Source organism: Pelodiscus sinensis, chromosome 3 (assembly GCF_049634645.1).
Source record: "Pelodiscus sinensis isolate JC-2024 chromosome 3, ASM4963464v1, whole genome shotgun sequence".
NCBI lineage: Eukaryota > Metazoa > Chordata > Testudines > Trionychidae > Pelodiscus > Pelodiscus sinensis.
The window spans coordinates 199,952,470-199,972,228 of NC_134713.1; the positions used below are offsets into that span (position 1 = coordinate 199,952,470).

The window sequence follows — 19,759 nt, forward strand, 5'->3', positions numbered from 1 at the left end:
CCTACTCCAGAGCGAAGGGCACTGCTGTTCCATTTTTTGAAAGGGCAGATGGATGCAGACAAGAAGGGACTTGCCACAGGAGACTCGGGGAATCGCAGTCGAAAGCTGTGATTGGAATTCAGGATCGTCCGGCTCCCAGTACTTTGTCCAGATCACAAGATGATGTTGTCTGGAGATTCTTGTATGATCTGCCCACAGGCGTAGTTCCCACTAAGGTGCAGGCCTGCACGGCCGCACAAACAATTCTTCCCCCGCCCACCTCCTCTGGACAGCTGTGCAGCAGCACTCGTGTGGCAGGCGGCTGCTCCGGCAGACGGTTGGCTAAGATGGCATGGTGAGGGAGCTGCTTGGGGCAGGGGGCCGGGACCTGCCGCAACCACGGTGGGGGAGGGAGGGTAGCTCCAGTGGCCGCGGTTGCCACGTGGCGGAGGGTTTGGGCCTGTTCTGATGACTGGGGCCGGGAACAGGACCTGCCACGTGGCGGGGGTGGGATGTCTGCTCCAGCAGCTGGGAATGACATGTATGGCAGAAGGCCATTTCTGCCCCAGCGGCCAGGAACACGTGTGTTAATAAATTGGGTGAATGTTGGCACGCATCCAAACCAGCGCACATGACCTCAATACTGGTGCTCAACCCAACTCACTCCGCTCATGGCTGGAAAATCTTCGAGGGAGCACTGCCCACAGGTGGTGTGCTGAGGTGTGTGCATAGTACTGGCTGTCAAAATCTTTCAGCCAAGTTGAAATTAATCAGACCACAGTACCTGGTTTTAAACCACCTGCTCGTCCTTCTCTAGCCCAGGTGAGCTGCCCCACGGGTTCTGTGGGGACATTTGAGGTAGCAGCGTAGTTAGGCAGGCTTTGGGTTTCACAGAGGGTAGGGAAATCATCTGTCCTGAAGTTCTGGCAATCTAGATGAGATGGATCTGGACATGATGAAGGAAGACAAGGTGGGCACAAGGTTTGCAGAAAATGGCTGGTGAGGCCGCTTGTTTTCCCAGTTTGTACCTCGTGTGCGTTCTCTTCGCGAGGTCTGCTTATGTGAACGTCAAGGGCGTTTGAGTGGCTCTGCTGCAGAGACTGGGGAAGCACCGGGTTGTGGGGAGAGGGCGTTTGTCTGATGTGGGAAAGGGAAGATAGTCCAAGCCTAAGGGAATCTCAGGAGAACGCGCAGATGTGTTTGTGGGACCGAGCTAAGAAAGAGGCAAGAGCGGGTTGACATTCGCCGGCACAGAAGCTGACCAGAATAAGGGCAGGAGATGGGAAATGAGATCTAATCGGGGCAGCGATGATACCTGCCTGAATGGATATTTGGGTGTTTCTGTTTTGAGGTGCTGAGCTGCAAGAAGTACCTGCCCTGACCCTTGTATCTGTGTTGTCAAGTGTAATGGCTGTTTGGCAACACCATTGTAGCCAAATCTCATGTAGTTGGATTTGTGCTGAAAAAGCCAGGGACGCTTACCTAGTCGTGGTTCCTGGCTTTTCTGCTGCCTTGGAACAAGTAGCCTAAGCGGTGACTAAATGTCAGGAGTGAGTGTAGAAGCTGGATTGCTCTGTGGCTGGATCTAATGGTAAGTTGGATGTGCCTGAAATAGAACAGTCTATATGGACTGCTTCAAGCTGGCTGGGGCTATTTTAAGTGCTATTAAACCTTGAGGCTGGCACATCTCAGGACACAGAGCCCCGAGGACTAAAGCAGTAGCACGGTAGGGACTTTCTCTCCTTCCTGCACTTTGAGAGCAACAGCAGGTGCGGATTTCCCTGCTGCTTGGGGAGGCGACCTTCCTCCTTAACAGGGGCTGAGGTAGTAGGGCGGGGCTTGGGGAATCCAGACTGCTTCTTGCTGGGTCTTCCCATCTGGTTTTGGGATCAAGGACGGGGAGGGCTGGATCTCTGCAGTCAGACAAATCTGAGCACTGGCTAGAAGTAGCTTTCGGTTCTGTTTCCTTGGTTCCCAGGTTGGTAAGCCAGCCCAGTTGCATGCTCTCGTTCCAGGGTGGAAAGGGTTCTGCATCTTTTGGGTTGGGTATTACGGGGGTGTTCTAATGTTGCTGTCTTGGTCTCAAATTTAGACCACCTCTTATGTGTGTCAGTGAAACTTTTGGCCTAAAAATTCTCTTGCTTAATTTTAGGCCTGGAAATACATTTAGGAAGTCTGAAGTAAATTAGCCAAGAAATGAGTTGTAGGGCAATGAAAACGTGACATTTTTGACACTTGCAGAAAGTGCAGCTATTTTTGTTCACTCCTAACAACACTGGTTTTATACAGTCAAACTAGAGACATGGTGCATGGGCTAATTGTGACCAATTTGGTCAAATAGCTATTATGTCAGTAGTGTGTTCTGAAGCTGTAACTTAGAGCTGTAGTTGTAGCCCCGTCCAATGGAACGACACACAACTTGTCTAGGCTGTCACAACTTGAGTGAGGGCTGGTTCTCTGAGTTCTGCATATAGTGGAAACAGCTTTGTAGTCAGAGGTGGTAGAAATAGCCCCCCACATTCTATAGTCTGAGCGTCGAAGAGGCCTGGTTTCTACAGATGTAGCTTTTTTTGGAGTGGGAAGCTAATAATATTTCTGATAGCAAGTTACTATCTAATGTTACCAGCTCTCAGGAAGAAGTTGCCCCATTTCTCTCAGTGTTAAGTATCTAAAGACTGTCATTTGTCGCTTCTCTGCTGACTGTTCTCCAAGAACCGTGCATTATGGCTGAGTACTGGAGGTGTTTTGTGCTCTGGCGTCGGGCTGCCCCTTGTTACTCCTGCATCAGATAGCTAACACTGGAGGTCTGTGTTGGCTCCAACGAGCTTCTGTAGGACAGAAGGAGTTTTTGCTTTTCCATTAAATACCAGCGGTTCAGTCTTACGAATCTTTTAGTAAAACTTTTGGAATAATCTCCTGGTCCCTTACAAAGATCTAGAAACTTGACCAGAAAGAATTTAAAAATGGCCCAGACCATTTTAATTGCCCTGCTGAATCAGATTAATGTTGCCTGTGGTAGGGCTCTCACAGTGGCCAGTGCGAGGCGCTTCAGAGGGCGGCTGTGGCGGTGAAGGAATAACCTGCCCAGAGAGGAGCACTAACTCTTGCCAGTTTGTGATTTAAATTCTGATGCTTCCAGGCTGGTGTCCCTTCCAAACGTTGCCCTTGTTTAATGCTTAGTGTTGTAACTCGGGATTGTCTCATTAGCCATACAAAAGTTAATCCATTGTTGAATCCTCCTAAGCTTTTGGCTTCAGTGACAGCTTACCGCCCTTAGCTTGACTTGCTCTGTGTGGGGAAAAGTATTTCCTTGGGTCAGTTTTGAATTTGCTACTTCTCAGTGTCACACTGGTATCTGAGTGGGAGAATGGGGTGAATAGAAGAGCCTGATCTTCCTTAGCTCTACTCATAACAGTCCTAGGTCTATTATGCCCCACCTTATTTGTCTCCTCTTGGAAGTAAATAGTTTTGTGTTGCTGCCAATCTCTACTGAAAGATCCCTATGGAAATCTGTGTACAAATCTGTACCTTTTGGGAAACAGATGGGCAGAAGTTTTTCATATATCTCTTCTTAGCAAGGTTGTTCCATAAGAAATCAAGCATTCATTGCAATGTCAACTCGCCAGTGTTTCCAGTGTGTTGTGTGGCCTGGAGGTGGCCCAGGCCAGGTGTGAACCAGAGGGGCTTGCAATGTACTGATATGAATGTTGATTATGCAAACTAGAACTCATGTTGTGTATTGATTAATTGTTAATCTTGTATGTGGTGGTCTTGGAAAGATCTTACATTTAATAGAAATGGACGTGTAAAGTGTGGGGATGTAAGTGACTAGTCAACTATCCTATTGCCATATGTTTATCAGATAGTCAACTAGTGATGCGACTATTTGCTCCCCCCTCCCTTGATGCCTCTATCAGAGTGAGGCAGCAAGTCGGGGGGGGGGGGGGAGCAGGAGCCAGTACTAGGGGGAGCTGGCTTAAAAGCTGGTTCCCCCCACTGTCTCCGCGGGGGGCAGGAGAGGTAGAAGCACAGTGGAAATGGTGCGAGCAGGGACTGAGTCTTTGCTCACACCGCTTCTGCTGTGAGTCTGCTTTTGAAATGTACAAGAGCCCCAGTGAGGCTCTTGTACATTTCAAAGGCTCAGACGTGGGGCCAGCAGGAGTACCCCGGTCGTCCCACACTCCTTGCAGGGCTTCTGCTTTTGAACTGTAGCAAGAGTCCAGTAGGGCTCTTGCTATAGGTCAACGACAGAGGTGCCCTCATAGACTAATCAAATTCAATTAATCTAAATTTAACTTGCCTAGTAAAGTGGTCAGAGGCTTGAAAATTACGAACAGAACCAAGCATACATACCATAGTTAAGAATTAGATACAAAGTACAGATTATGAATAACAATGAAGCCTATATTATGTTGTTGAATAGTTTTTTTTGTTACAGCTTTAGACCAACACTTTCAAATATGAGTGCCTATAATTGGTCATATCAAAATTGCCTGATTTCTTTTCAAAGTTGATGAGCTCCCAATTCTGATTGACTTTGATGTAGGCCTCTGCTTTTTAGGAGGATGTTTGAAAACTTTGACCTGAGTGATTTGTAACCTTGCATCAGGATGGCTTAGGACTAGTGTGGTTGGGATTTTCAAAAGCAGTTTGTAGTGGCCTAATTCTACTCACCACTCACGACTTACACTTTTTTTTAAATTCATATACCAGAAAAATGCAGCTGTATTTGCTGGGATTGTCAGTCCTCTATAGGCTTGAAAATGTTCTACTGAAAGCTGCTGTGTCTGCAACAGAGTTAACTTTAAAATTGCTGCACGTTTTTCATTGTGCAGAAAGGTTCAAAGTGCAACTGTGTGTTGAATGATTAACAAACTTGACAAAATATAAAACTTCATAGAAAACAGCACAGCTTGCTGTGGCCTAGTAAGGGATAAAGAATTAACAAATGCTGTAGAGGCGTGCTTAATATGGCTTTAAGAGTCCATTATGGTTCAGCTGTGCTTAAAACAACATGCTGTAGGACTGTGGGTGTCCGGACAACATATTGGACTATCAAATACAGCTCCAGAAACTGTGCTTTTTCAGCCTTTGCTACTGTACAGTGTGCCAAGCAGTCTGAAGAGAGTTCAGAAGTGTCGGTTGCAACCTATATGACCTTTGTACGGTCATGCTTTTCATACATTCAGTGGCTGCAGCACATGTGCTGTGGCAGGCTTGTGTGTCTAGGTTCTCTACCGCTCTTGCATCTACCTTACTTTTTGAAGGGAAAAGGAGGAAAAATGGTGAAATGTGAGAGTTGGAGTCTCTTTAAATCTAAGGCCTGTCTACTCTGTCTCCTATACTCACCCCTCCCCTGCACCCCCCAAAAAAGAAGACCCTTTGGCAGCAGATCTCAGTGCCTGGGTTGGCTGGCGTGAGCTCACCCTGCAGGACTGAAAATAGCCATGTAGACGTTTAGGCTCAATCTGGAATCTGGGCTCTGAGACCCTCCCTGGGTTTCAAAGCCTGGACTGCAGCCTGACGGAGAATGCCTGTGTTGCTATTTCTAGCCCCATCCTGCCAGTCTGGGTCAGTTGACCTGGGCTCTGAGATTTGCTGCCATCCTGTTGGGGATGGTATCTGTGCCACCAAGATTAAAGTGACAGGTGCTGTTCTTCTGGTGGGTCAATCGGCTGGGGGGGGGGGGGGGGAACGACGACAACAAAAGGGTTCTTAAAGCAGAAAGCATGTTCCCCATGCACTCAGCTAACTCAGACAGCTCCATGGAGTCTGTTCGATCTGTCCAACCTCAGCCCAGCTCAGATCAAGATCAAGGAGAGGGCTCTGAAGGCACTAAGAGTACTTCCGGAGAGGACACTGGCATGTGTGCCACTAATAAATGGGTCTCTGCCTTACATGTTGATCAGGCCAGAATAGCCAATGGGGAAGTTCAAATTTCTACCCCTTTGGAGTTTTTTTCCCACCTTTCTTCTGCTTTGATGAGAGAGGTGCAAGGCATGGGGCTTCCTCTGTTCAGCCAGGCACAAGGTGGTTGTAGGCCCATGTACTGCAGCAATTGACCACTTAAATCCAATAAAGTCAATCCAGCTGAAGTGTGGTTATCAGTCCCCTGGGAATGTGGGCTAAGCCATTCACGGCTATTGAATGACTAGACTTAATCCCCAAACTCGTCCAAAGGTGACCCTAGCAGTCACCGTGGCTGCTTGCGGAGGGATGTGCTGTAGCTTCGGAGGGAGCTTATACAACAGGAGTTGGCTGGTGAGAAGAGAAACTGCTGAAGTAGCTGAAGTTTGGGATTGTTGCTTCAGGTGGAGACTTTGTTGTAAGGCAGTGGAACCACTTGGAGTGAATTCTGTTGGCTTCCTAATTCTAGAGGTCCAAGTTGCTCGTGATAATTTTGGGAAGAGAAAAATGGCCGAAGCTTCTAATTACTGCTGGTGTTCATTGAATGCTTGGTTTTCTTGTGTAGCATTCTTATGCCTTTGTGTAATAGTTGACTGGTAGCTCCTACCATGCTTAAGGTTATGGACCAATTTTCGGTGTAACTTCCTGCTCAAACTTTCCGAAGCATCTTGTGGCTGAAACTTTCTAAGTTTTCTCTTGTCACACTTCAAACCCACCCTCAAGCAGAATCCCTTCTGCTAAGTTTGTGTTAATACAGACTGGGATGGAAGTAAGGTTTCTAGTCGCTCTTGGACAGGCTACCTAACCTGTTTCAATCTTCTCACTGCCATGCACCACTCACGACTTAAAAGGTTAAAGAATTTGCTCAGAACCTGTGTTCCCTGGCACGAGACAGGGAGAGTTCCACTGTTTTAGGAGACAGGATGTTGAGAATAAGCAGTTTACCATGGTGTTGGGGACCATAAGAGCTGGTGCGTTTGCTCAGTTTGAAGATGGAAAAAATTTAAAGTGAATGGAAAAATTGCCCACGAGCGTGCTACTTGGGGATTTGCCAAACACGTTGTGTGCTGTTCAAATGCACAGCATGCTCTGGCTTGCCATAGGAGGGCTATGGGCTGCTTTCAACTTACTGTGTCTAAGCAATGGATTCCAGGCAGGTCAGAGTTGGAAGAAAAATGTGATCTGCAATCCCCTTTTTCTTCCCTGTTTTCCTTCCCCTCTTCTCCTCTCCACCTCCACATCGTAGCCTTCCTTTGGGCTCAGGGTGAGAGAGAACCTCAGCTAATCAAAGAAGACCACCAGACGTTCCAAATGTCTCCGGGTGGGGCAAGGACAACGCACGAGGCCCATTTGCTCCTTGAGTGTCTCCTGCTTCATTGTGATCAGGAGAGGGAAGGGGCTGCCAGGCTGGCAAATATGTAGCTTAACCTCGTGGCTCACAGGATGTCTTACGAGCAATACCCCAGGTGCCATGAGAAGTTCATGGTTTTAATTTGTTTAGTTTACATTTTCAGCCTCTTGGTGACTCTCTCTTTTTTTTGCTTCAGTTAATTTGAACATGCTATACTGGGCCTGGGCAAAATACAGCTCGCAGGCCACATCCGGCCCACCAAGCCACTGTATCCAGCCCACAGAGGCAGCGGGGAGCCCCAGGCAGGCTCCCCTGCTTGCCCCACGTGCCAGGCAGAAACACAGCTGCCGGGCTCCATTCCAGTTTCAAAACTGGAGGGGAGGGAGGAAGCTTCAGGAAACCATCCTTGCTCCCAGCAAAATCCCATTGGCTGTTTTCTGGCCAGAAACCAGCCAATGGGAGTTGCTTGTTGAATAACAGGCAGCCAAGAAGAACCATGCCACCTTGCCTTGGCTCAGTTATTCACTGAAGCACATGACCAGGCAAGCTGGCAGGCTGGCAGGCTGGCTGGCTGGGGAACGTTGTAAGCTCTGTAAGCCTTAGCTCAGCCGGCAAGCAGGCAGCTGGTTTGGCTGCTGGCTGGTAAGTCTCCTGGCCACAGCCTGCCTCTGGCACCCCAACCCTTCCCCCCCACTTAACATACCCAAACCTTCGGTGCCCCTCTTGCAGCCATACTCCCTTCCAGATCTGGCACCCCAATCTCCAGCCCCAGATCACAGTCCCCTTCTACCTTAGGTTACATCCCAAACCCCTACACTCTGGTCTCCTGCCCTAGGTCACAACCTCTTCCTTCACCCAAACTCCCTCCTGCACCCCCGTCCCTTACCCCAAGCTTCCTTCTGCCCCCAACCTCCATCTCAGACCCTGCATCTCCTCCAATATCATCATGGAAAAGTGCGGTCATCAACCACTTTCCAAAATCTTGGAGTGGCTCCTCGTCAAAAATTACTGCCCGCCCCTCTGCTATGCTACTCACTCAGTGTGCTGCTGGTAAGGGAAAGAAGCTGCTTTAGTGGCATACGTGTAACCTGTTCTGGGCAGCCTTCAAGAGTCACTGAATAAGAGGAGGCAGTTGGGGAAGTGAACTGTGACATCAGTGTGCCCTGTTACTTCCTTGGGCAATGTAACCCTTAGAAGAGCTATCCAGGACATGTTGTGGATTGGGCCTGGTACTTGTGGGAGACCTGGCATATGTTGGAAGCCTGGTTTTGGACTAGGGACCACAGAGGAGAGGTTCTGCATCCTCTGAGCCATCTAGATCCCTGGAGCCACTCGGACACGTTGAACTTCCCTGCATTCGTCCTGTTCCGTAGTGTCTGAAGTGGCCCGTCCTTCCCCAGAAGCGTTGGCCTGCAGGCTCCCTGTACAGCCTCTGAATCTACTGAGGGACTTAGTCACAAATACCCCTATCCCGAACCAAGGTGGAAAGACCCTTTGTGTGCACCTTCTCAAATCTCCAGCGCGCCAACTGCTGACCTGAGAGCAGTGTTGTCTTGTAGCGGGCACGAAGGGAGAGTGGGGATCTGTCTTCTGAGCATTGCTTTCCGTCTCTGTTGCAGAACTGAGTGGCTTCAGCCCAGCGTGGGACCCCTGTGGGCATGAGACTCTAGCGCCCTCGAGCTTTGCAGGGTAGATCATTCACAGAAGGGAATGTTACGGTGGACTGTGCACTTGGAAGGTGGGCCCCGGAGAGTGAACCACGCTGCTGTGGCTGTTGGCCATAAAGTGTATTCCTTTGGCGGGTATTGTTCTGGTGAAGACTATGAGACTCTGCGGCAGATTGATGTCCACGTATTTAATGCGGGTAAGTGTGCTACGTCCTTGCAGCTGCCAGGCTGGCGGAGGCTGGAATTCCCCTGCCTTAGTTGTCAGGTTGCATTCTCCAGTGCTCATTTCTCTTGAAGGGTTGTAGGCCAAGTGTGAGACAGACCCACTGCTGCTCTGCATGGAGACTGGCTTGCAGAGCACCGATCCTTGCGAATTGCCACCTCTTCCCCTAGAAAACACATCTGCAGGTGCAGGGCTAGCCTAGAGTGATACCTTTGTGAGGCTGCAGTTGCCCATCAGGCAGAGTGGGGGTTGTATCCGGAACCGTGGGGTGAGGGCACTGGGGGCAATCGTACGTCTTGATCTCATGGCACTGCCCCACAGGAGTTCCAAGACGCTGATCAATGCAGAGCTGACGGTTACCATGGTGCTGGCTCTTTGTTTTGCTCAGCAACTGAAGTGAAGAGAGGGGGTGACAAAACGAAGCGCAAAGGCAGACAAACAGGCAGTTTGAAACGAACAGCGTGCCACGTTAAATGCTGCTGAACGCACCCAAATACGCCCTAAAGTTCCTTGGCCGCGGGGCAGCTCTAATTGCCTTGTGACTGGAAATGGGGGGGTGTGGGTGCCCTGAGCAGCAGCAAGGGGAAGGAAAGAATCTGCTAGGCCAGTGGTTCCCAACTCGTGGTCCGCGGACCCCTAGTGGTCCACGACGGTACTACAGGGGGTCGGCGGAAAGTTGAAAATAGAAATGAAATGTGCAATGTATAAACACTTCTGTATTGTAATGAATACATATTCATCGATTGTGTAATTATAAATATAAAATATTTAGTTCCATGATCATTTTACGTGAATACATCACCCTGCTCTAACCGTTCAAAAGCTATTAAGTGTGGCAGGAAGAGTGTAGTTGGGCTAGGGTCCGTGGAAAATTTAAAATAGAAATGAACATAACTGTGCAGTGTATAAACACTTATGTATTGCCATTAATAAATACTTGTATATTGTTTGGGGGGGGGTCCGTAAAATGTTAACAGATTGAAAAGGGGTCCGTATGCTGGAAAAGGTTGGGAGCCACTGTACTAGGCAGTCTTTGAGGTCTCTGGACAACTTATGGTGCTCCTGCTTTACCCATCCTCACAGCACATCTTTGGGAAACCAAGTAGCCAGTAATAAGCTAGAGGTCCGTGAGTAGTTCATATTAGTCCTTCCAATGAGTATCCGCTTGCATTTGCCGTCAGTGAATTTTGCTGCCCATTCACCTAGCTTTGTTGGTCCCTCTGAGGTCCTTTGCAAATGTCTCTAGCCATGACTTACCTCAGGAATCGTCCTCTCCATATGCTGCCATGTCGCTCCTTTCCCCCTCGTCCTGCTCACCACAACTCCGTATCTAAGCACGTCATCTGATTTACCTGGTACTGAAGCTGGGTCCATTGGTCTGCTCCCAGGAACAGCCCTAGATCAGACTCTGTCTGCACTGAAAACGTTAAGGCAGCAGTGTGGCCACGCGGGAGCGCGTTCTGTAGAGCAGTGTTTCTCAACCTTTTTTTATAAAATACCCCTTTAAAAACAAAAAAACATTACTATAAGTACTCCCAGTACAGTACCTACAGTTTTCAGACACGTGATTTTTTTTCCATCATTGCAACACTTTTGTTTAAACAACTTAATTGTGAGCTGGAGATGACATTCTCAGGTGTAAAAAATACAAAAATAGTAAAGCAAGCGCTGTAAAACTGAAAACAAAAATTCAGTTTTCTCCAAATGTCAGTGTGTTGACGTACCCCCAGACGTCTCTCGAGTGCCCCGAGAAACACTGCTGTACATCACCTCCACGAGGAGAAAGTTACAAGACAGCGAATGGTCCTGCAGCACCTTGGAGACTAACACAAAGTCTAGATGGGATCATGAGTTTTCGTGGGCACAACCCACTTAGTAGCTAACTATGTTGGGGGTGTGGCTCCTGGCGCTATAGCCTGGTGTACACTGGTGCTTTACAGTGCTGTAACCTGCCGTGCTCAGGGGTATGTTTAGCCTTAGGTACAGTCATTTCTCTACCATCTGGTTCTGCTGTTCTGCAGCTGATCAGTCTTTCCAGACCCTACTCTCCTATACCGGTCTTCGATGGTGCTTCATGTCTATTACTGGACTAGAACTGGCTGCTGTAGCTGTCTCCTCCGATGCCCTGCGTGGTGAAATTTGGGGCAGAGAAATCACTTGGCTTCTCTGCCACGTCAGTTGCTCCCTGTTCTCCCTGGTGGCCAGCAGACCCACTAATCTCCCCAGAGGATTTCATATCAGTGTGCTCTATAGTTACCAGCTGTTCCAATTAGGCTTTTTACTTGCTTACCAGAGTGCAACCCCCCTTCCCCCCGCAGCGAGCTGCAGAGTAACTGCGAGTGTTTCTGTCCACATCTGTGCATGCTCACTCCCATACGCATGCTGCTCTCCATGTGTTCACCCATGCAACACCTGACAGCTGGTGTGAATTGGGCAAGCCACCAAAGTCACAGTCTGGGGCTTCTGCTTTCAGTGTCTCTGCGCTGGACCAAGCTGCCGCCAGTGTGGACAAACAGCCGGGACCACGTGAGGGAGGTGCCCTACATGAGGTATGGGCACTCGGCAGTGCTGATTGACGATACCATCTACATATGGGGAGGCCGTAACGACACTGAGGGAGCCTGCAATGTCCTCTACGCCTTCGATGTCAGTAAGTGCCCTGCTCCCACCTTGAATGCTCTCCAAGACGGTTCCCCCTCCAGCTGGCTTTGGGGTCCCCATGGAGTGATAGCTGAGGTTTTCCCTCCAGAGAAATACTGCCAGAGGCTGGGAATTGGCCTTTTATTGGGAGCCTCTCTGGCTAGCGTAGCAGCACTGGAGGTGTTCACGTTTGGGTCTGAGCTAGGAACTACAGCTATTTAGCTCTTTTCTAATGGGAAGTTAAAATTCATTTGACTCCTGAATGCGTTAAGTTCCCTTTTGTCTTCACTAAATTCACAGCTCTCTTTTCTTGTGAGCAACTCCTCTGCATGACTATTGCGGAAACGCTGGGAGGGCAATTGAGCTCTTGGAGAGGGTGAATGCCCGGCACTCCAGGAGAGGGAAGCTGCTGTTCTCGGCAGCCCTTAGTGTCAGGAGGGAGCAAAGACAAAAGCCGGAAGAGGCTCCAGAAGTTGCAGTGAGCAGGGTGGGGGAGTGTCGGGAGGCAGGCCTGGTCTCAAAGCGGTGTGGAGTCCTGGCGGGTAAGTGGGAAGTACTGGGGCACAGTCAGGAAGCCATGAGGGGGTCTGAGTGGGCTTGTGGGATGACGGTCACAGCTGGCGGGGCAGAGCAGGAGGAGGGCGTTGGGGAACAGGCGAGGAGGGATTCCCGGAGAATGGCAAAGGGAGGGATGTGGAAGCAAGCAGGACTCGGACTGTCTGGGGGAGAATTTAGAGAGAGAGGAGTTGCTTGTCCTTGGAGGACTGGAGGGAATGTCTCGCAGGCTGGGCCCTTTCCGCAGGTTTCTGCTGGCGCTGTCTCCTCTGACTAGCCCAGCTGGAGGGAGCAGCCATACAAACCATTGCAGACACAAAGGGCCTGTGGCAGCTGGCCCCACACAGCTGCCAGCTAAATTGAGTTAGCAGGAGTGTCAAGTGAACATTGATGGAGAGACCTCAGGCGACTGCTTTAGTCTGCAGCCCTGTCCAGCCGTCCGTGCACATGTGCCAGTTCCCCTCCAGGCCTGGAGAGCGGGCACTGCCAATCCTGCTTCAGTCAAAGGAAGCGGTGGAGGCCCATGGCATGAGTCACCTCCGATTCGACAAAGCCCTGGGGACCACTGCCAGGCACAGGGCTTCGCTGACCCCTGGGGTACAGGTGCGGCCTAGATCAGGCGTCCTAGGCCTTAGAGACTCTGACTTCAGAGGTTGCTTTTGCCTGGGCTTTTCACCATTGCGCCTGGTTGGCTTTAGAAGTGGCTCCAAGCACGGCAGGAATTGCGGTGGGAGCCAGGCTCGCTTTCCCTCCCTGCCTACCCTCTCCCTGCGGCTTGCACTGGCCTTCAGCAGGCCCCTTCATTCAGCGCCAGCTGGAATCTGGGCACATAACTGGCTGGAGGCCAAGGTCAGGGAAGTTGGAGGGTGTTGAGCAGATCCTAATTTTGCCACTTCCTGAAATAAGCATTGCAGCTGGCTGCCAGCAGCACGAAGGGGATCCTCCCGCTGCTCCACGGCTTCTCCGTGCTTCTCTGGGGGGGGAGGGAGAGCTCCGTGGTTTGAGCATTGGCCTGCTAAACCCAGAGGTGCGAGTTCAATCCTTGAGGGGGCCATTTAGGAATCGGGGGCAAATCTGTCAGGGATGGTGCTCGGTCCTGCTGTGAGGGCAGGGGACTGGACTCAATGACCTCTCAAGGTCACTTCCAGCTCTGAGAGAGGTGTATCGCCATATAAAGGACAGGTGCCTGCACTGGCTCCATTTCACATTGCCCTGCATGGAGAAGACTTTTATCCAGGCTTGGAGAGTCCCTTGACTGGAGCCAGTCCCCACAGATTGCAGACCCAGGAGCCCTTCTTGGAGGGATCTGACTGTAATTACTGAAGCAGATGGACTTGTGGGAAAGGAGAATGGGAGGCAGGCAAGGTGGAAACTCGGAAGGCTGGGACAAGGGCGAACACGAGTGGGACGAGTGCTGCGATGATGGGCATGGCCGATAATTTGGGGGGAGGTGACCAGGGCTCTCTCGCACACGACAGCGACTATCCAGCGACGCAAGCAAGCAACCCACCTTTGGCCCTCTGCCGGGCTCTAGAGCACTGTGCGCTTTGGCTGCCTTCTGTGCCGGTGTCTCAGATGCTTCCTGCGCGGTTCTGCACCGTCACTGCAGGCTGGAGGCTGAAGAGATACAACAGCGTAGTCGAGGGGCAGATCAGATGAGCTTTGCATCCGATGGAAAACGTACGTGCCCAGAGGAGAACTGTGCTGACTGCGGTACTCGAGCTTGTGGAAAACATAGTCCGAATGGCTGCCGAATGCAGCATCGCTGTCCCGGGAAGCAGCAGGCCTTGCCCCAGAGTGTCGATTCCACAGGACCCCTGTCTGTGGGGCGGCCTGGCCTTAGAGAGCTTCCCACGATCGCTCAAGGCAGGTGGCGCACACGCAGCATCTGCCGTTTGTGTTAGGAGATGGCTTTCTCCTTTGGAAGGTGGTGGCTTTCATGTCTTCCCAAGAGCTGCTCTCCTTCACTCTCCCGTCCCTACTCCGCCGTTTGGTGTCTGCTCTTAACACCCATTGTCTCTATTTTAGGCACTCACAGGTGGTTCACACCCAAGGTCTCTGGCATGGTCCCAGGAGCAAGAGATGGGCACTCTGCTTGTGTCTTGGGAAAGACCATGTACATCTTTGGAGGCTATGAGCAGCTGGTAGGTGGTCTCTGGCATAACGTGTGTGTCTGGGGAAGTCTGGCACCACCTGGGTAATCCTGCTCTCTAACAGCTTGTCCTGGTACCCAGACTACTACTCCTCGAACAGAGGTGCACCTGTATGTAAGCCTGCCGAATGCTTTCCAGCATGCTCTCCTGCTGTTAGCTCCCGATAACGTTGTCACATTGTAGGTGTTACAGCCGGAGTGTTTTAGGGCTCCTGGGGCTGGTGTGGAATATTTTTGGGAAAAATATGCAAAACCAGTTAAGCTGGTTGTGAGAACAAACCCAGCACTTCTGAGTTTGGAGCAGAGTCTCTAAACTGACGTCTGTTCTAGGGTCCAAGGGAAAGGTGCTTTTGCCAACCCTGTGACACTCCAGCTAATTTGGCCAAGGTCTGAGCCGTGGAAAATGTCCACTTGTATTTGTGCAGTAGAACTTACTCTGTGCTGCTTAACTCTGCATGTTCCCGCTGCCGCAGACGTGTCTTGAGTCTTGCTGAGTCCCCCCCAGGAACATGTCCAAGTGCTGGTAGCCTAAGGCAGGTGTGCTGGTCTGGGAACCAGGAGAGCAGCACGGTTGGGTTCAAATCTGGTTTTGGCTCACAGAAGCTCTGTTCTTGTTTAGCAAGTTCTTCTATTTCTGCCCTTGCAGGCTGGCAAGTTCCATTCTCCCCGGGGCCCTCCTCTCTTACAGAAGAGATTGCACAAGCTGGGAACAGGAACTCGGCACAAGTCTTGTTTCTTTACTCATTCTGAGCAGCAGTGTGCTTACGCCAGCTCCGTGTGCATGGCTATGTGTACCGTGAGCAAGTGCGTTTTCTTCTCCCGCTGTAAAGGCTGCTCAGCTAGAAAACAGCTTGCTGTTACTACTAATTCGCCGAGTGGCCGCACTAACTTGAGCGAGAGGCTCATACTGTGGAGCTGATGATCCTGCTAATAACTTATGTGTAGGAGTCACTGCAGTTGTACAATGAACTTGTGAGTCTCTGGTTATAAAAGTCCTAGGGAATTGCACCCAAAGGCCATTGGTGTAACAAAGTCAAGCGTTTGCATTAGGAATTACCAGCATTAATATTGCCTAGGCTGCTCTGGTTCTGCCCCTTTGTGCGTTATGATACAGTCTCTGACTAGGTGGCCCCTGTCTCTTGTCTGTTGCACAGCATGGACAGTGAGTGAGGCTGTCGTCGTGAAAACCCTGGCCTCACTTGTGACAAATTCGGAATGTGACACCGGATGAGCCATGGAGTTGCAAGAAGCACTAGGCTAGCCTTGTAGTTTAGGAGTTGGTCTGGAGAAACCAACTGCCACAGACTTCCCTCGTGGTTTGCACGAGGATCTTCCCAGGCTGCAGGGGCCTGGCACAGAAGTGCTGAGCACTCAGAACTGCCATTTGAAATGTGCGAGAGCCGTGTGTGCTCAGCATCACTGGGCAGCCAAGAGTAGTGAGTGAGTGTGCGGCTGTTGGCTGGAGGCTCTCCGGCTTGCAGAGCATTCTGACAGGACCGTGGTAAGCGCAGAGATGCCCACCAGGCAATTCCTAATTACTCTAGTCCAGTGCAGAATGAGAATGGCGGCTGGTAAACCAGGCCTGGGCCCAGCTGCTGAATGATGGGGGCGAGAAATCACGGGCAGCAGCCTCGCTGTCCATCCTGTGCAGAGAATCAGGAGTGAGTCAGTGGACTGCCAGTTTCCAGGTCTCTAGGCCCCGTTGGTGTCCTGAAAGCCACGAAGTCCTGGTCTGCCTAACAGTTTGGGAATTGGACTCTCTTCCAGGCTGACTGCTTCTCAAATGACATCCACAAGTTGGATACCAGCAGTATGACGTGGACTCTAATCCAAGCGAAGGTCAGTTTCTGTTTATCCCTTTGGCCCACATAGAAACCTTCACCTCGGCTACCCTCCGGGGGTGGCGTGTACCTGCTCTGTAGCTTCTGTCTCGCTTGCTTGTAACCTCAAGCGAAAGTTCTCTGTGGGGTGGCGGCTCATCGCTAACCCTGGCCCCCCAGGCCCAGTTTCCCTCCCGGTGGTTTCACCTTGTGGGGCAGTCTGCATTTTCCTTGGTTTTCTTACCAGCAGCCTGTGCTGTTCCAGGGCACGCCAGCTCGCTGGAGAGACTTCCACTCGGCCACCATCATTGGCACCAAGATGTACGTGTTTGGTGGTCGAGCCGATCGTTTTGGGCCCTTCCACTCCAACAATGAGATCTACTGTAACCGAATCAAAGTGTTTGACACCGAAACAAACTCCTGGCTGGACTCCCCTCCCACTCCACTGCTGCCCGAAGGCAGGCGGAGCCACTCTGCATGTGAGTTGTCTCCCTCCAGGAAGCAAGGGCCATGGGAGAGCTCAGTGAGGATAAATGGGAAGCATGGGAGAGCTGTGCAGCCTTCCTGGCCCCTTGTCTAGTTCTGGGGAGAAAGGGGGATGCAGGGAATGTACCTGACGTGTCCTGGGGAAAGTCAGTGCATGGTGCAGTCCCATGCAGGTGAAGAGCCTCGCAGGCTGCCTCATGCATGAAGAGGGCCTGTAAGAACGACGTCCCGGTTACTTCCCTTGGGAGGCTGGTGCAGCTGGGTTCTAGGCTGCATGTGCTGACATTTCTCCTTGCTCCCTGCAGTTGGCTACAATGGGGAGTTGTATATATTTGGTGGCTACAACGCACGCTTGAACAGACACTTCCATGATCTCTGGAAATTTGACCCAGGTATTTCGGCTCAACCTTTTCTCCCTTTATTTGAAGTGTGGTGGTGCCCTAGGTCGTCGGCTGTGATCCGGGGCCCCATGCAGGAGGTAATGCACTCCTCCTGGAGGGCACTGTCCGGGCCCCAAAGAGCTTGTGAATACCCACCCAAATCAATACACATGATCAGCCATCTGGCAGTGACATTGCAGGGATAAATCAACTTGTGCCTTTTCTGGCTTCACGTCACTTTGCCAGAGACCAGTGAGAGCAGAGTAACGCTGCCGTACACCTCTGGCCAGGAAGCGGGGTCCATCCTCCACTCGGTGGCAGCACTCTGCACTCTGTCCAGAAACAAGCTAATCTGAACAGGAAGCTACGGAGAAGAGGGTAGATTAGGGCTCCCCTGAAGAGTGAACATGGGGAAATCATGGCTTCAGCACGGGGGAACCCTTCACTTTGAACTCTGGTCTGACCCCTCCCAGTACCGAGCCCCTCTGCTGCTGTGATCCCAAAAGGCTTAATTCTGCAGACCAAGAAAGGGCTCGTTTTACAAAGCGCTCTTCTAGAGGTCTGAGCATGCACCCGGGAGACAGGAAGTGGAGCTCAGATCTCTGCACTGTGCCTCCAGTCCCCCATCTGTAGCCGAGGATGGGGGGGTGAGGCTGGATTCACGTTTGCAGAGTGCTTGCAGCACTTGAAGCCCTAAAGACGTGCTAAGCACTTGTCTGAGGGACAGCACCGTGCAGTCTGCGTTCCCCTGACACATCTGTGGATACTGCGTGTGGTGCTGAACAGCGCTAATAGCTGCAATTTCCTGAATGAGTCGCCACCTCCAGGAGCCCCGGCAACACATCCATTCCCATTTGTCCTCTCTGCAGCCTTCAGGCTCCAGTTCATTGTTCTCCAGCAGTGAGTCCTCCCTTCAAAGGAGCATGCGTGTCCTGTGGGAAGGGCTGTGCAGAGTGCAGCTGTCAGCAGATGGCACTGCAAAGCTGGGTGTGGTTCAGGAGACCGGCTGGGAGGGGATGCTGGCCGGTCCCTTGCTCAGGGTTTCTTCTCAGCCCTTCCCCCAGCGCAGCCGGAGTCTGGTCTCTGGCAAGTCTGAACCAAGCCCTCCCTGCAGTTCTGTGTGGCGAGACGGCCGGGTCCCCGCGGGGTGCCGCATTCTGTTGCTTCCCCTGGAATAGGGGAGGGATGGGAATTTGGTTTCCTGCCTGAAGGAACCGCGTGAGTTTGGCAGGCTGGGTGGCTAGGCTGAGGCCTCCCCAGTCAGCCACTGGCAGGGAGCAGCCAAGTGACCCTGGTGGGGTGTCTGCAGGAGACTCCAACTTGCGTCGTGTGTTGACTCCCGCAGATGGAGCTCAATGAGAACCTCCCTCTGCACTGGAATGAGGCCTCCTGAATGCAGTGTCCACAGAGGAGTGCTCCCCTCCTTATGGTGGGAGGGGCCGGGGGAAGGCTGCTCTTGACGAGGGATGTCCGTGTGTAGACGACTGCACCATTAACCGACAAGCCTGGGCTTGCCCTGTCGACTACCTGCATTCCGCCCCCTGCTGCCTGAGACAGAGGCAGGAGCTGGCCTTTAGCTGCTCTGCAGCAGCAGCCCCTGTCCGTGGGGAGCGTGCCCCACCCCCGTGGACAGGGGCTGCTGCCACCCCACGCTGCTGTGTCAGTGGGGCGGCAGGCAGGAGCCGGTCTGCACGGGGAGCTGGTTTTTATACCGGCCTCCCTCATGGACCAGCTCCCGCCTGTCCCCCCACCTCTGACAGGGGTGGCAGCACGGAGTGGCGGGGGCTCCCTGGGAGTGGGGCCGAGAGCGTGTTGGCTGCCGGCCCCGCCTCCGGGGACTATCGAAGTCATGTAACCGCTAAAATGTGATGTGGTTACATGGCTGTTGGATTGCACGCTGCCTCTCTTCCCATCTGGCAGAGTGCTGGGACCAGCATGGCAGGGCCCTGCGCGTGTTTAACCCTGCAGTTCGGGAACCCAGGGCTCCAGGGGGATTGCTCAGTTCCACGCTGCGCCCTGTGACAGACTTGTGGGTTTTCCCACAGTATCCTTTTCTTGGAAGAAGATTGACCCCAAGGGGAAGGGGCCCTGCCCTCGCCGCAGGCAGTGCTGCTGTAGAGTGGGGGACAAGATCATCCTCTTCGGGGGCACCAGGTGAGTGCTGGGCCATGGGCGCCTGCTGGAGAGTCCCTGCTTTACGTTGCTTCCCCAGATTCCTTCACATAAAGGGGTTCCATGAAGCGATCACCCCTCTGGCCCCCTGGGAGTTGCGCGTCTCAGCCGGATAACTCAGGGTTTGGCCAGTGGCAGAGGCGGGCTGCCGTCAGTTCCTGGTGTAGGGCTCTGTCGCCCTGAGGCCAGTGGGGGCTGGTTCATCAGGCTTGGCAGAGAAATGCGCCTGGATTGGTGGGCTGTTGTCGGGGAGGAGGCTGAACGAGGAGGATGTGAACGGTCCTTCAAACCTCTCCTATACCCCTGTACCACTGAGCATCCCCTTCATGTCCACACCCTGCCTGGGAGTGCACCAGGCTGCTGCCAGGGTGGTTGACGTGTGTGGTGGGGAGGGAGGGGCCTGTGCCGACACACGTCTCCGGTTCGT

General features: G+C 52.0%; 1 protein-coding gene across 4 annotated transcripts in view; it reads left to right on the forward strand.

The window, feature by feature from the left end:
- KLHDC3 (kelch domain containing 3) overlaps positions 1-19,759 on the forward strand; it is a 34,393-nt gene that overhangs the window by 5,178 nt on the left and 9,456 nt on the right. For 2 of the 4 annotated variants that reach the window (XM_075925913.1, XM_075925911.1), the window contains 7 exons: positions 8,857-9,101; positions 11,601-11,777; positions 14,351-14,466; positions 16,242-16,313; positions 16,560-16,773; positions 17,086-17,172; positions 19,206-19,314. In XM_075925913.1, the coding sequence (XP_075782028.1) occupies positions 8,948-9,101; positions 11,601-11,777; positions 14,351-14,466; positions 16,242-16,313; positions 16,560-16,773; positions 17,086-17,172; positions 19,206-19,314 (929 nt within the window). In that variant the 5' untranslated portion in view covers positions 8,857-8,947. Of the gene's footprint in view, positions 1-1,633; positions 1,706-1,835; positions 1,958-8,856; positions 9,102-11,600; positions 11,778-14,350; positions 14,467-16,241; positions 16,314-16,559; positions 16,774-17,085; positions 17,173-19,205; positions 19,315-19,759 lie in introns of those variants that run through there. The other 2 variants (XM_025177920.2, XM_075925912.1) reach the window with 2 other exon arrangements.